General features: G+C 41.2%; 1 protein-coding gene across 4 annotated transcripts in view; it reads right to left on the reverse strand.

Moving 5' to 3' along the window:
* Positions 1-4,073: 4,073 nt before the first annotated feature.
* The window catches only part of LOC142710421 (uncharacterized), a 62,171-nt gene continuing 47,930 nt past the window's right edge, over positions 4,074-18,314 (reverse strand). For 3 of the 4 annotated variants that reach the window (XM_075848552.1, XM_075848551.1, XM_075848550.1), the window contains 3 exons: positions 15,112-15,223; positions 4,359-4,446; positions 4,074-4,266 (listed from right to left, as the gene is read on the reverse strand). In XM_075848552.1, the coding sequence (XP_075704667.1) occupies positions 4,254-4,266; positions 4,359-4,446; positions 15,112-15,223 (213 nt within the window). In that variant the 3' untranslated portion in view covers positions 4,074-4,253. Of the gene's footprint in view, positions 4,267-4,358; positions 4,447-9,568; positions 10,430-15,111; positions 15,224-18,314 lie in introns of those variants that run through there. The other variant, XM_075848553.1, reaches the window with a different exon arrangement.

Below are 18,314 nucleotides of genomic sequence, written 5' to 3' on the forward strand. Positions count from 1 at the left end.
AGATTACATATACCCTGATGTACTCCTCACAGCTTACATATACCCTGATGTACTCCTCACGGCTTACATATACCCTGATGTACTCAACCCAGCTTACATATACCCTGATGTACTCCTCACGTATTACATATATCCTGATGTACTCCTCACAGATTACATATATCCTGATGTACTCCTCACAGATTACATATATCCTGATGTACTCCTCACATCTTACATATATCCTGATGTACTCCTCACAATTTACAAATACCCTGATGTACTTTTCACAGATTACATATACCCGGATGTAATCCTCATAGATAACATATCTCCTGATGTACTCCTCACAGTTTACATATACCCTGATGTACTCGTCACAGATTACATATACCCTGATGTACTCCTCATAGATAACATATATCCTGATGTACTCCTCACATATTACATATACCCTGATATACTCCGCACAGCTTACATATACCCTGATGTACTCCACACAGTTTACATATACCCTGATGTACTCCTCACAGATTACATATATCCTGATGTACTCCGCCCATTTTACATATACCCTGATGTACTCCGCACAGTTTACATATACCCTGATGTACTCCGCTCAGATTACATATACCCTAATGTACTACGCAGATTACATATCCTGATGTACTCCGCCCAGTTTACATATACCCTGATGTACTCAGCACAGATTACATATAGCCTGATGTACTCCTCACATATTACATATACCCTGATGTACTCCTCACATATTACATATACCCTGATGTACTCCTCACAGATTACATATATCCTGATGTACTCCTCACAGATTACATATACCCTAATGTACTCCTCACATATTACATATACCCTGATATACTCCTCACATCTTACATATAGCCTGATGTACTCCTCACATATTACATATACACTGATGTACTCCTCACAGATTACATATACCCTAATGTACGCCTCACAGATAACATATACCCTAATGTACTCCTCCCATTTTACATATATCCTGATGTACTCCTCACATATTACATATACCCTGATGTACTCCTCACAGATTACATATATCCTGATGTACTCCTCACATATTACATATACCCTGATGTACTCCTCACAGATTACATATTCCCTGATATACTCCTCACATATTACATATACCCTGATGTTCTCCTCACATATTACATATACCCTGATGTACTCCTCACATATTACATATACCCTGATGTACTCCTCACATATTACATATACCCTGATGTACTCCTCACATATTACATATACCCTGATGTACTCCTCACATATTACATATACCCTGATGTACTCCTCACATATTACATATACCCTGATGTACTCCTCACATATTACATATACCCTGATGTATTCCTCACAGATTACATATACCCTGATGTACTCCGCACAGCTTACATATACCCTGATGTACTCCTCACATATTACATATACCCTGATGTACTCCTCACATATTACATATACCCTGATGTACTCCTCCCATATTACATATACCCTGATGTACTCCTCACATATTACATATACCCTGATGTACTTCTCACATATTACATATACCCTGATGTACTCCTCACAGATTACATATACCCTGATGTACTCCTCACAGATTACATATACCCTGATGTACTCCTCACATATTACATATACCCTGATGTACTCCTCACATATTACATATACCCTGATGTATTCCTCACAGATTACATATACCCTGATGTACTCCTCACATATTACATATATCCTGATGTACTCCTCACATATTACATATAACCTGATGTACTCCTCACAGATTACATATACCCTGATGTGCTCCTCACATATTACATATATCCTGATGTACTCCTCACATATTACATATATCCTGATGTACTCCTCACATCTTACATATACCCTGATGTACTCCTCACATATTACATATACCCTGATGTGCTCCTCACATCGTACTCCTCACATATTACATATATCCTGATGTACTCCTCACAGATTACATATACCCTGATGTACTCCTCACATATTACATATACCCTGATGTACTCCTCACAGATTACATATACCCTGATGTACTCCTCACATATTACATATACCCTGATGTACTCCTCACATATTACATATACCCTGATGTACTCCTCATATATTACATATACACTGATGTACTCCTCACAGATTACATATACCCTAAAGTACTCCTCACAGATAACATATACCCTGATGTACTCCTCCCATTTTACATATATCCTGATGTACTCCTCACATATTACATATACCCTGATGTACTCCTCACAGATTACATATATCCTGATGTACTCCTCACATATTACATATACCCTGATGTACTCCTCACAGATTACATATTCCCTGATATGCTCCTCACATATTACATATACCCTGATGTACTCCTCACAGATTACATACACCCTGATGTACTCCTCACATATTACATATACCCTGATGTGCTCCTCACATATTACATATACCCTGATGTACTCCTCACATATTACATATACCCTGATGTACTCCTCACATATTACATATACCCTGATGTACTCCTCACATCTTACATATACCCTGATGTACTCCGCACAGCTTACATATACCCTGATGTACTCCTCCCATATTACATATACCCTGATATACTCCTCACATATTACATATACCCTGATGTACTCCTCACAGATTACATATACCCTGATGTACTCCTCACATATTACATATACCCTGATGTACTCCTCACATATTACATATACCCTGATATACTCCTCACATATTACATATACCCTGATGTACTCCTCACATATTACATATACCCTGATGTACTCCTCACAGATTACATATACCCTGATGTACTCCTCACAGATTACATATACCCTGATGTACTCCTCACATATTACATATACCCTGATGTACTCCTTGTTATCGTTTCTTTCTTTTTAAATATAAATAAATTTTGAGCTAAAACGACTTTATTTCCACTGCTCAATTCTAATACAATCGATGTAACACCTGTGGTGTCAAAATGCTCACTGCAGCCCTAAATGCTCGCCCTGAGGGGTGTAGAATCCAAAATGTGGTCATTTGGGGAGGGTCTCCATACCTCCGAACACTCCCAGATTCCAGGTGGTGTCCCGATCGGCCGCTGGCATGTCCCGGTGTCAACTGCATCTACGTTCTCAGGACACAGACCAGGGCCAGCGTCCACACATGGTCGAATCGGGCAAATGCCGGGGCCCCCTGCTCTTATAGGGGGGTCCACTCAGCTGACGGCTGCTTTATGCTGCCCAGCTCAATTTCACTTTGCACAAACTGGGGGTCTTTCATATTTGTTCTCCCGTTTCTGCCGCCGCGTGAGTTGCTCCGCAAAGAGTCCAATAAGTCACATGGCACACTAGGGCCACATATGTCATATCACTAAACACTGCAGAATCGGGGTAATAAATATTGAGCTGTGATTCTCTGTTATCATCTGCTGTGTTAGTGAAATAAAGGAATAAAATGATATCTGCAGAATAAGAGAAACATTCGGACATTTCACCCCCACTTTTTATGGGGGGGGGGTAATATATTGTCCCTTGTTGGCATTACTTTATCTGTCCTTCTGTTTTATGTCGTTAGAAAATGTATAAATTTACCAGCAATTGTTTATATTTTCAAGAAAAATTCCAAAAAGCCTCCAGACAGATACAGAGTGATATATTCTGCAGATTATTACACCACTGACCTGTCTACAGATCTGCAGAACATTGCTCTGTCCTCTACTGATAGATACAGTGTGATATATTCTGCAGATTATTGCACCACTGTCCTCTCTAGATATCTGCAGAACATTGCTCTGTCCTCTCCACCTCCTGACAGATACAGAGTGATATATTCTGCAGATTATTACACCACTGACCTCTCTACAGATCTGCAGAACATTGCTCTGTCCTCTCCACCTCCTGACAGATACATAGTGATATATTCTGCAGAGTATTACACCTATAACCTTCGGACCCCCATAGAACACAGGTTCCCTGGATAAATTCCCCAATCTAGAAATGAAAACACTAAAAATGGTAAAAATAAATCTGTTTATTATAGAATCGGGTAGAATTTCTGTGCGGTTTTCTGTGGCTCCGGCCCTTTAACATGCGATGATCGGTGAGATGAAGAGGGGGAGGGTCCTTCTTCACCCGTGGATATGGCCGCCAGTCCACCCTTACACAGCTCGATCCTGGATCAGAAGAAACCGGAAACGTTTTTCATATTTTTCAAAGTCGGATCCTAGAAAAGGAAAAAATACAAATAAGCAAAAAAATTCACAAAACCTTCACCACAAGGAGAAGATGAAGACGAGCGGAAGACGTCAGACTTACCGGATCTCGCGTCTGCTCATCACTGGAGGAGTCTTAATGGGAATTTCTGATGGTTTAGGTGGTAAAGACCACAATATTGGGGTGACAACTGCAAAACAAATCAGAAATTCAGTGTCCAGGCGGCTGTAGAAGAGTCGTGAGGTGAGAAGATCATCAGTGGACGGCACTTACTTCACCTAAAGATGGTAAATGGGCCCCGAGCGGCAGATGGAAATAAGATGGCCGCTATCTCTCCCGGGGGTTGGGGGCCCTGATGGTAAATGGGCCCCAAGTGGCAGATGTTACTAAAATGGCCACTTTCTCTTTCGGGGGTTGGAGGCCCTGATGTTAACCGTAGCCCCCGAAAGGTCGTCCATCTCCACATCAGGAGCTGGAAATTGGCGTCCGCCAACCTCCATCTTCCCATCCTCCATCTCCACGTCCTCTGGAAACTGGCGTCCGCCAGCCTCCATCTTCTCATCCTCCTCCTCCATCTCCGCGTCCTCTGGAAACTGGCGTCCGCCAACCTCCATCTTCTCATCCTCCTCCTCCATCTCCACGTCCTCCGGAAATTGGCGTCCGCCAACCTCCATCTTCTCTACAACACTCATCATTGGAAACATCACCATCCTCCTCTTCTTCATATGAGACACGTCCATGATGAGAGCCAGCAAGAGAAACTGACACCGCGGTCAATGTGTGACCCCAATTTATAAACTTGATGATGTCACAACCTGAGGGCCATTATGTGCAAACGGAACACATGCAGATCACAGGCCCCGCCCTTCACATGACATCACGCTCAGATTCTCTAGAGGACGTCACGCTCAGAGAAATAGAATCTGCCCACATTCTAGATGACATCACAAGAAGCGTATCCCAGTGAACCGTTACAACAGAGCGGCCATTTATAACGTAATATGGTAGAAGAATACAGACAGTCGGGGGTTTTAAATAAAACATTTTTACACCGTTCACTGTGTGAGTCAAATAATGCCATGTTGTAATAGTTCCGGACTTTTACAGATGCAGCGATACCAATTTTATTATTATTTTTTTATTTTTACATTGTGCTTGGTGAAAATGGGAAATGTTTTTTTTTAACTTTAGATTATTTTTTTTTACACACATTTTATTAGTTCCCCTAGGGGACTTGAACCAGTGATCATTAGATCGCTGGTACAATACACTGCAATACATGGATGAGTTACGGAAACAGCGTAACTCGCTGAGCTACGCTGTTTCCGGAACTCCCATAGTAGTGAATGTCAGTTATAGAAGCAGCGTAGCATGCTACTCTGTAGCCTTAACTACTATTCAGTTCTATGGGAGTTGCGGAAACTGCGTAACTCGAACATGTAACCAGGAAGTGAAGTGGCCGGAAGACCGCGGAGCCGGGTAAGATGGAATGGGGCTTAGGGGGCCCCGTTCTAGAGATATTACACCTGTGGATATGTCATAAATGTCCTTCGTAGGAAAACCAATATAAATGCCGGGGTCGATATTGACCACAGTATTTAACTAGTTAAACAGCGCCATCTCTGTTCCTAGCCGGTAGTGCAGCGTGTCAGAAGCTGACACCTGCAGTGTATGGAGCAGGCTCAGCGCGTGAGCCCGCTCCATACATCATCCCCTCCCCGCCTGATGATGTGCTGGCACATCATGGGTCGGGAAGGGGTTAAGTAAGGAGCGGTCAGGGGGCCCGACACTGCCGACTATAACACGCAGGGACTTTTTAGCAAGATTTATTCTTGCTAAAAACTGCGCCTTATAGTCCGAAAAATACGGTATATATATATATTGATTGTAGATTTTGTCAATTGTATTTTCGGTACATAATTAACCCTTTCATGACCAGGGGTCATTGATGCCCCTGCGTCCAGGGCAAATTTTCCATTTCTGATTTGCACTTCTTTAGACGATAATAACTTTGCAACCGCTTTGAATATCACAACTATTTTAACTTTGATTTTTACAAGACTTATGAGGCTTTCATTTTCTAGATTAGTTTAATTAATTCCATGTTTTACAATTTTATTATGAGCAGAAAAATCACAAAAAAAATTGAAAAATAAACAATTTTGTAATTTTTTAAAATAGATTTACCCGTTATTTATGTGTGTGTGTGCGTATGTTATATATATATATAAATATATACACATATATACACACATACATATATACACATACATACATACACATACATACACACATACATACATACATATATACACATATATATACACATACATACACACATACATATATACACATACATACACACATACATACACACATACATATATACACATACATACATACATACACATATATACACATACATATATACACATACATACACACATACATATATACACACACACATACATACATATATACACATATATATACACATACATACACACATACATACACACATACATATACACATACATATATACACATACATATATACACATACATACACACATACATATATACACATACATACACACATACATATATACACATACATACATACACATATATACACATACATACACACATACATATATACACACACACACACACATACATACATACATACATACACACACATACATACATATATACACATACATACACACACATACATCCACATACATACACACACATACACATACATACATATATACACATACATATATACACACTGTTGCAGTTCTTTAACGCCTTAACGCTCCATGACCTACTATTAGGTCATGCTAACTGTAGCGTTCGTGCTCAGTGACCTAATAGTAGGTCATGGAGTAAACACGGCGCCGTTCGCGCGGGGCGCGTTCATGAGCTGTGATAGCTGCTGTTTCCGACAGCAGACTATCACAGCTCAATGTGCCGGGACCGATCGCGGAGCTTCCCCGCCGATTAACCCCTCAGAAGCCACGTTCAATAGCGATCGCGGCTTCTTAGGGGTTAATCCGCCATCGCCGGCCTGCTACACGATAGCGGCCGGCGATGGTGACTATGACAACCGGACACCAAACAATGGCGTCCGGCTATGCCATAGACGGAAGCCTAGTGGTTCCTGACAACGTCAGGACCCACTATGCTTGCTGTCAGTGAGTAGCTGACAGTTCTAATACACTGCACTACGCATGTAGTGCAGTGTATTAGAATTGCGATCAGGGCCTCCTGCCCTCAAGTCCCCTAGTGGGACAAAGTAATAAAGTTAAAAAATAGTTAAAAAAAGATGTGTAAAAATAAGAAAATAAAAGTTTTAAAAGTAATAAAAGTAAAAGTCCCACTTTTCCCTTATCAGTCATTTATTATTAATACAAATATATAAACAAACAAACAAACTATACATAATTGGTATCGCCGCGTCCGTAACGGCCTGAACTACAAAATTATTTCGTTATTTATCCCGCGCGGTGAAAGCCGTAAAATAAAATAATAATAGACCGTACCAAAATCACAATTGTTTGGTCACTTCACCTCCCAAAAAATGGAAGAAAAAGAGATCAAAAAGTCGCATGTACCGAAAAATGGTCCTGATCGAAACTACAGTTCGTTACGCAAAAAATAAGTCCTCGCACGGCTTTATTGATGGAAAAATAAAACCGTTCTGGCTCTTAGAATAAGGTAACACAAAAAGTGAGTGATTGTTTACAAAACGTATTTTATTGTGCAAACGCCATAAGACATAAAAAAACTATAAACATCTGGTATCGCCGTAATCGTATCGCCCCGCAGAATAAAGTGAATATGTCATTTATAGCGCACGGTGAACGCTGTAAAAAAAAAAGAATGAAAAAACAATAGTAGAATTGCTGTTTTTTAGTCACCACGCCACCTAAAAATAGAATAAAAACTGATCAAACAGCCGCATGCACCCCAAGAAAACTACAATGGATTCCTCAAGGGGTCTAGTTTCAAAATTGGGGTCACTTTTGGGAGGTTTCCACTGTTTTGGCACCACAAGACCTCTTCAAACCGGACATGGTGCCTAATAAAAAGGAGGCCTCAAAATCCACTAGGTGGTCCTTTGCTTCTGAGGCCGGTGCTTCAGTCCATTACCGCACTAGCGCCACATGTGGGATATTTCTCAAAACTGCAGAATCTGGGCAATACATTTTGAATTGCGTTTCTCTGATAAATCCTTTTGTGTTATAGAAAAAAAATTGCATAAAAAGGATTTTCTGACAAAAATAAATATGTAAATTTCACCTCTACTTTGCTCTAAATTCCTGTGAAACACCTAAAGGGTTAATAAACTTTCTAAATGCTGTTGTGAATACTTTGAGGGGTCTAGTTTCTAAAATGGGGTGTTTGATAGGAGTTTCTAATATATGGGCCCCTCAAAGCAACTTCAGAACTGAACTGGAACCCCAAAAAATAAATAAATGAGGCAATACTTCGCTTCTTACATTATACTGATAATGAGCCGTGCCCACCCCGAGATGACCCCAGTTTTGACCGTTTGTATAAACGGAGACCCCTATTAGACCGTTTCAGTGCCCGGTTTTCCCAAGCATACACCCCCGAGACGTTTATTTCTATTGATGAGTCCCTGGTACATTTTAAAGGGAGGGTTCAATTCCGCCAGTACCTGCCGGGTAAGAGGGCAAGGTATGGCGTGAAGATGTATAAGCTGCGGGAGTGAATCAGGGTATACCTACAGGTTTAGGATATATGAAGGAAAGGCCACCCCCAAACCAGACTGCATCCTGGACTATAATAGGTACATGGGAGGGATGGACTTGTAAGATCAAGCCCTGAAGCCCTACAGCGCCATGCGGTGTGGTATAAGAAGCTGGCCGGGCACATCATACAGATGGCATTGTACAATGCGTTACGTGCTACGTCGATGTACAGGCCAGAGGGGAACTTTCCTGGAATTTCAAGAGGTGGTTATCAAAAATCTAATCTTTAGGGACCAGGAAGGGGGGGCACCCAGTACTTCTGGAAGCGGGGCCACACGCATCGTACCAGGGCAACACTTTCCAGGAGAAGTTCCCAAACCGGTGGAAAGGGAAAGAGTCAAAAGGGGTGCAGAGTCTGCTATAAGAGGGCGATAAGGAGGGACACAATATACCAATGTGACACGTGTCCTGAAAAACCAGAGCTCTGTATGAAAGAGTGTTTTAAAATTGATCATACATCCCTTGATTTTTAATTTAGCCCAGTTTTACTTACCCTGATGCACTCCGCACAGCTTATCCCCCCTCGTCTTTCCCTTCTGAGCCCTGCTGTGTGCCCAGGCAGCTGATAACAGCCACATGTAGGGTATTGCCGTACCCAGGAGAACCCACATTACATCTTATGGGGTGTATATCTCCGGTGGCGCATGCTGGGCACACTATATCGGACACTGACATGCCATATATATATATAAAATTGCAAATCTCACTCTGCACCATCTGCTGCGCATTATCTTTTACACAGTACCTGTGGGGTCAAAATGCTCACTACACCTCTAGTCTTAAGGGGTGTCGTTTTTAAAATGGGGTCACTTCTCTGGGGTTTCAACTGTACTGGTGCCTCAGGGGCTTCTGCATACATGACTTAGCACCAGAAAAGCTTCAGTAGGCCAAATGGTGGTCCTTTCCTTCTGAGGCCTCACATGGGCCCAAACGTCAGTTTATCGCCACAAATTGGGCATTGCCGCACTCAGGACAAATTGGACAACAAAATGGGGTATTTTATTTCTTGTGAAAATAAGACATTTTCACCCAAAACTACATATTATTGGAAAAAATTAATTTTGTTTGAATTCCCAGTCCAATTCAAATAAGTTATGTGAAAAAACTATGGGGTCAAAATGGTCACAACACCCATAAATGAATTCCTTGAGGGGTGTAGTTTCCAAAATGGGGTCACTTCTGGTGGGTTTCCATTGCTTTGATACCTTTGGGGCTCTGCAAATGCGACATGGCACCGAAAACCAATCCAGCAAAATCTGCACTCCAAAGAACACACAGCGCTCCTTCCCTTCTGAGGCCTCCCATGGGCCCAAACGGCAGTTTATCACCACAAATGGGGTATTGCTGCACTCAGGAGAAATTGGGCAACAAAATGGGGTATTTTGTTCCCTGTGAAAATAAGAAATTTTTATCAAAAATGACATCTTATTGGAAAAAATTTCATTTTTTTAATTTCATAGCCCAATTCAAATATGTGCTGTGTAAAAACTGTGCGGTCAAAATGGTAACAACAACCATAAATGAATTGCTTGAGGGGTGTAGTTTCCGAAATGGGGTCACTTTTTGGGGATTCCTACTGTTTTGGCACCTCAACACCTCTTCAAACCTGGCATGCTGCCTAAAATATATTCTAATAAAAAAGAGGCCTCAAAATGCACTAGGTGCTTCTTTGCTTCTGGGGCTTGTGTTTTAGTCCACGAGCGCACTAGAGACACATGTGGGACATTTCTAAAAACTGCAGAATCTGGACAATACATATTTAGTAGTGTTTCTCTGGTAAAACCTTCTTTGTTACAGAAAAAAATTGAATAAAATTGAAATTCAGCAGAAAAAATTAAATTTGCAAATTTCATTTCCACTTTGCTTTAATTCCTGTGAAATGCCTGAAGGGTTAAAAAACTTCTAAATGCTGATTTGAATACTTTGAAGGGTCTAGTTTTTAAAATGGGGTGTTTTATGGGGGTTTCTAATACATAGGCCCCTCAAATCCACTTCAGAACTGAACTGGTACCTTCAAAAAAAGGCTTTTGAAATTTTCTTAAGAATATGAGAAATTGCTGTTTATGTTCTAAGCCTTGTAACGTCCAAGAAAAATAACAGAATGTTCAAAAAACAATGCCAATCTAAAGTAGACATATGGGAAATGTGAGCTAGTAACTATTTTGGGTGGTATAAGCGTCTGTTTTACAAGCAGATGCATTTAAATTCTGAAAAATGCTATTTCTTGTAAATTTTCTCAAAATTTTGCAATTTTTCACAAATGAAGACTGAATATATCGTCCAAATTTTACCACGATCATAAAGCCCAATGTGTCACAAGAAAACAATCTCAGAATCGCTTGGGTAGGTTTAAGCATTCCGACGTTATTACCACATAAAGTGAAATATGTCAGATTTGAAAAATCTAGGCTGCGTCCTTAAGGTGTCACGGAAAATTTTATTTTTTATATAATATTGCTTTTAGTAGGTCATTAAAATAAATTGTATTTATTTGTGTTGTACTTTTTATTTTTTTCTTTCTTTTTCTTCTCTATGGGGGCTACCATTTTTTTTTTCATCTCTGTATGTGTTGATTAACGACACATACAGAGATGGAATACGGCAGCTACAATGCATAGGAGTCAATGAACGGCTCCCGTCCATTGTATCTGCTCTCTGGCTCTGTACTGAGCAGACGCAGGTCAGAGTCACACAGCAGAGCAGCTGTTTGCAGGGAGAGAGCAGGCGCCATCATGAAGACCAGCTGCACTGCATGTAAGATGTGTGTGTCTGTCCCACTCTCTATCTCACAGACCCCCGCTCTCGTGACCCCCCCCCACCCGACGGCCCCCCCTGTAGTCGTGCAGGAGACTCTGTATAAAGGACACATGATGTAACTGTCCTGGGAATGCTGGGTGATAATATGCCTGGTGTTAGTGTGGTCACCCAGCTTTCCCAGACCCCTGTCACATTCCCAAACAGTCTCAGCACAACTAGAGAGATTTACCGTTCAGGGGTCTGGGAAAGCTGGGTGACGACAATTACCCCTCCTACTGGAGTATGTTTGGGGATGTGACTAATGAACCTCTCACACTCCAGTAGGAGGGGTAATGGTGGTCACCCAGCTTTCCCAGAAGCAGATATAACCGGGAAAGGGCTGGATTGATGGGCTGAGGGTTCACAGGGTTTTTGGTGATCCCCCTCTGTCATGTGATCGGACCTAGGTTACCGGTTCATCAGACGGGGTTCATGTGACTATAAATCTGTCCATAACAAGAGACAGTGCACTCAGGACAAGCCCTGCCCTCATGCCGTAGTTGTGGTTCTGTCTGCAGTGATGGTGGTGGGTGGCTCTGACACCCTCCTCCCCCGTCGGGTCATCTCAGGACAGAAGGGGTGTCCGGATTGGAGACACAGCGCCGCACCTGTCCTCAGGTTGTGTCTGGTATTGCAGTTCACCTCCATTGAAGTGAATAGGACAGAGCTGTAATACCACACCCGACCTGAGGACAGGTGCGGCGCCATGTTTTACTGGACGATCCCTTTAACACTTTTCTCGTGTCTGCAGAGCTGTGTGTGGGGCAGAGCGGAGTGTTAACGCGCGCCGCTGATACTTCATAGCCGCTTATCAGCTCTTTTGAAGAATCAGCGGCAAGCACCCCCCCCCCCCCCCCCACACACACAAACACAAACACGCAAAATCAAGTGTAATCAAGAGGTTTTTGATGTGGTTTTTATAGCAAAAAAGGGAAAGGGAGACCCCGCTGGCTGGCAGGCACAACACTGTAACAAAGTGAAACTAATCTGCGGTTAGGCAAAATAGAGAAGGGTTGCCCTTGTTTCCAGCCAGATACAGGAGTATTCAATAAGATAAAATATAACTTTTATTGGGTAGGATTAAATAAGTAAATGATCAAAGACAAAACGACACTCGTTTAAAAACGAGCCAATGCTCACTGGCAGCAGAAGATCTGCGTGCTGAGATGCAAACAGTCAGTCCAGTGTAATGGGTCAGTGTTTAGACAGCGTCTGCAGTACGCTGAAATTGCAAAACAAGATCATAGCAGCGGCTGACAGTCAGTGAGACATTGCGTATAAAACATAGCGAGAAGCCCCCCCGACATGTTTCGCTACGAACGTAGCGTCCTCAGGGGTTCATATGGGCCTACTGACGGCGTATTGTGGATCCACACCCTTTTAAAGCCTCGGTCCGCCATGACAGTGGGCGTCGGTCCGCAGGGACCCAATGAAAAGAGGCTAAACAGACCGGCCGTCAATAGTGAAACGAGCGGGTCGTAAGGCCAATCAGAATGGCCAATGGACTGCACCAATCAGAAATCCAGGAGGGCGCGCCTGCGCACAAAAAGTCGGCGCACATCCTTAAAGGGTGGGAAGACCTTCTAACCGATAATTCTCTACGCATGCTTCACTACCCCTTGGACTTTGAAAAAAGTGCCTTTGATCAAATTAACCTCCAGTTGCAAAAGGAAATTGAGGATATTAAAATCTTCAGTACCACATCCGAATATAACAACTGTGAAATCAAACTACAAAGAAATATGGAAAGCCTGCAAAGAGAAATGAAGGAACGCAACACCGTAAATATATACGAGACCGCAAAGACTTTGAAACGGGACAAGCGTATTCGTTCCGTAAACACACACACCCTGTTATCCATCGTGAAATTAGATCTACTGACTACTCTGAATCTGATATCTCCGGTACAGATGACCCTAGGCCATCCCTTGAGGATAAGAGACTGGGGACAAAGCGAAAAACCAATAACAGGAGATATAATCCTCCAAAAAGAACCTTTTTACCTCTTAAAGTAAATAAACAAATATGCCCTATACAGGGTAATCCTGCCTGTGATGATGAGACGAGTGCTGAGAAATGATCTCTACAGAACAGGAAGGGTCAGTCTATTATGAATGGTGGATTCTTTGTTATCTACATATATAGATGTTACCTGTCAGTGTAATCCTGCCTGTGATGATAATGAGAGGTGTGATGAGAAGTGATCTATACAGAACAGGAAGGATCAGTCTATTATGAATGGTGGATTCTGTATTATCTATATATAGATGTTACCTGTCAGTGTAATCCTGCCTGTGATGATAAGGAGATGAGTGCTGAGAAATGATCTCTACAGAACAGGAAGGGTCAGTCTATTATGAATGGTGGATTCTGTATTATCTATATATAGATGTTACCTGTCAGTGTAATCCTGCCTGTGATGATAATGAGATGAGTGCTGAGAACTGTAAGGAGCAGTCTACTATGAGACTCATTGGCCAGAGGGAAAACTGCAAGATTAGATAAAGACATAAAAAAAAATAATATAAAAAAAACCAACAAAAAAATCATAAAAAATATGTTTAACAGAAACTTGATTTAAACAATAGATCATTTTCTGATGACACATTCTCTGTAAGTGGTTGAGCTGAGCTTTTCTAGATCTCGGCCTAGAGTGCAGCTGTTAATCGCAGCCGCTGCCCCCCAAAATCTGATGCTAAACCTAGTGCATGACCGGATTCAGAGAACACCTTGTAGAGAACTTCTATGTGCAGTCACAGCTCCCTCAGGTCCTGCACTATGTATAACACATTGTCTGACGTGTTACTGTAATGTAGAACTAAGGAGGAACCCCACCTTAAAGAGAACAGAAAGGAGAAGACCTTTTCTCTCCTCAGTAGATGTTGACTCGCTCATTGCTGTGACGCTATCTAATCATAGTGGACAGCCTCACAGCGATGCAAAAGACCTGCAGGAAATTTCTCAAAATCAGCAGGTTTTCTGCATCGCTGTGAAGTGGTCCGCTCTGATTGGACAGCGTCACAGCAAAAAGTGAGGCAACGCCTACTGAGGAGAGATGGTGTCTCCTCTTTGTACCTTTAATTACAACACGCATATGTTAGGTGCAAAACGGAGTAAGGGCTGTAGTGGAACAACATGGAGGGGGGCAAAAAAGAAAAAGACAGCGTTGGAATCTGGAGGACGCCAAGTATAAGGGGAGGAATGTGGTTAAAAAAACACAGCAGGTCCTGCTTAATAAACCACGGAGTTCACTTTCTAAATTCATTATTACTGACCTCTGGTAACACCTCCTGGAATTTCCTCCTCCGGTTCACTCTTACACGGTTGATGGCCCCTCACTCGCTCTTCTTCTTCATCCTCTGTTTTAATATTAGTCACATCTTCCCCCTGATTTCACATATGTAACAATTCAGTACAATACAGCAGAGAGTGCGAAGAATCTAACAGATCAACATAAGAAACCACCAAACTCTATGACCCCATCTATGACCGTTAGGGATGCACGATGCCTCGAAACTTCCATACTGTTTAGATACCGTTATGTCATGTATTTCGATACTTAGCTCTGCGGCCGCACAGCTCAGTATAGTAACACATGAATGTATGAGAGCGGGGCTGCGGCTGTGTGATAGTCATTGCCCGGCTCCTGAGTCATGACGAGTGCGCGGGGTCAGGATGATGCGATGCGGCCAGCGCTGCACTAATGATTGCCGGCACTGAAGACAGAACATGGCGGGCGCGCTGCAAAACACCCCCATGTTCTGTCTTCAGTGCCTGCACCGCCGCTTATTATAGTGCAGCGCCGGCCGCATCACCTCATGCTGACAGCGCTCTCACTTATGTCAGGAGCGGGGCAATGGTTGTATTACACAGCCACAGCCCCCCTCTATAACGGCGGAGATCAGAGAAACCTCTCATCTCCGCCGCTATTCCCCTGAATGCTGCGATCACAGCGGACTGCAGCATTCAGGAGAAAGGGAGATGCCCCTTGGATCGCATCGCAGGAATCCCTGTGACGCGATTGAGGGACATACCATATATGGGCAGACAGCCCAGGGTCCATTGAAGGACCCCAGGGCTGTCCTACCATATTTCCTGTTGTTAGGGCATATTGAGGTATGTCCTAACAGGTGCCTCTGTACTATCCGTACACAGGCTAATATACTGGTATATAGATATATGCCTGTGTACTATCAGTGAATAGCTGTATGCCTGTGTACTATCAGTATATAGATATATGCCTGTGTACTATCAGTATATAGATCTATGCCTGTGTACTATCAGTATATAGATATATGCCTGTGTACTATCAGTGTATAGATATATGCCTGTGTATTATCAGTGTATAGATATATGCCTGTGTACTATCAGTATATAGATATATGCCTGTGTACTATCAGTATATAGATATATGCCTGTGTACTATCAGTGTATAGATATATGCCTGTGTACTATCAGTATATAGATATATGCATGTGTGCTATCAGTATATAGATATATGCCTGTGTACTATCAGTGTATAGATATATGCCTGTGTACTATCAGTATATAGATATATGCCTGTGTACTATCAGTATATAGATATATGCCTGTGTACTATCAGTATATAGATATACGCCTGTGTACTATCAGTATATAGATATATGCCTGTGTGCTATCAGTATATAGATATATGCCTGTGTGCTATCAGTATATAGATATATGCCTGTGTACTATCAGTATATAGATATATGCCTGTGTGCTATCAGTATATAGATATATGCCTGTGTACTATCAGTATATAGATATACGCCTGTGTACTATTAGTATATAGATATATGCCTGTGTACTATCATTATATAGATATATGCCTGTGTGCTATCAGTATATAGATATATGCCTGTGTGCTATCAGTATATAGATATATGCCTGTGTGCTATCAGTATATAGATATATGCCTGTGTGCTATCAGTATATAGATATATGCCTGTGTACTATCAGTATATAGATATATGCCTGTGTACTATCAGTATATAGATATATGCCTGTGTACTATCAGTGTATAGATATATGCCTGTGTACTATCAGTATATAGATATATGCCTGTGTGCTATCAGTATATAGATATATGCCTGTGTGCTATCAGTATATAGATATATGCCTGTGTACTATCAGTATATAGATATATGCCTGTGTACTATCAGTATATAGATATATGCCTGTGTACTATCAGTGTATAGATATATGCCTGTGTACTATCAGTATATAGATATATGCCTGTGTGCTATCAGTATATAGATATATGGCTGTGTACTAATATATGCCTGTGTGCTATCAGTATATAGATATATGCCTGTGTACTATCAGTATATAGATATACGCCTGTGTACTATTAGTATATAGATATATGCCTGTGTACTATCATTATATAGATATATGCCTGTGTGCTATCAGTATATAGATATATGCCTGTGTGCTATCAGTATATAGATATATGCCTGTGTGCTATCAGTATATAGATATATGCCTGTGTGCTATCAGTATATAGATATATGCCTGTGTACTATCAGTATATAGATATATGCCTGTGTACTATCAGTATATAGATGTATGCCTGTGTACTATCAGTGTATAGATATATGCCTGTGTACTATCAGTATATAGATATATGCCTGTGTACTATCAGTATATAGATATATGCCTGTGTACTATCAGTATATAGATATATGCCTGTGTGTTATCAGTATATAGATATATGCCTGTGTACTATCAGTATATAGATATATGCCTGTGTACTATCAGTGTATAGATATATGCCTGTGTACTATCAGTATATAGATATACGCCTGTGTACTATCAGTATATAGATATATGCCTGTGTGCTATCAGTATATAGATATATGCCTGTGTGCTATCAGTATATAGATATATGCCTGTGTACTATCAGTATATAGATATATGCCTGTGTGCTATCAGTATATAGATATATGCCTGTGTACTATCAGTATATAGATATACGCCTGTGTACTATTAGTATATAGATATATGCCTGTGTACTATCATTATATAGATATATGCCTGTGTACTATCAGTATATAGATATATGCCGGTGTACTATCAGTATATAGATATATGCCTGTGTACTATCAGTGTATAGATATATGCCTGTGTGCTATCAGTATATAGATATATGCCTGTGTGCTATCAGTATATAGATATATGCCTGTGTGCTATCAGTATATAGATATATGCCTGTGTGCTATCAGTATATAGATATATGCCTGTGTACTATCAGTATATAGATATATGCCTGTGTACTATCAGTATATAGATATATGCCTGTGTGCTATCAGTATATAGATATATGCCTGTGTACTATCAGTATATAGATATATGTCTGTGTACTATCAGTATATAGATATATGCCTGTGTACTATCAGTATATACCGTATATGTCGGCGTATAAGACGACTGGGCGTATAAGACGACCCCCAACTTT

Source organism: Rhinoderma darwinii, unplaced genomic scaffold (genome assembly GCF_050947455.1).
Source record: "Rhinoderma darwinii isolate aRhiDar2 unplaced genomic scaffold, aRhiDar2.hap1 Scaffold_4239, whole genome shotgun sequence".
Taxonomy (NCBI): domain Eukaryota; kingdom Metazoa; phylum Chordata; class Amphibia; order Anura; family Rhinodermatidae; genus Rhinoderma; species Rhinoderma darwinii.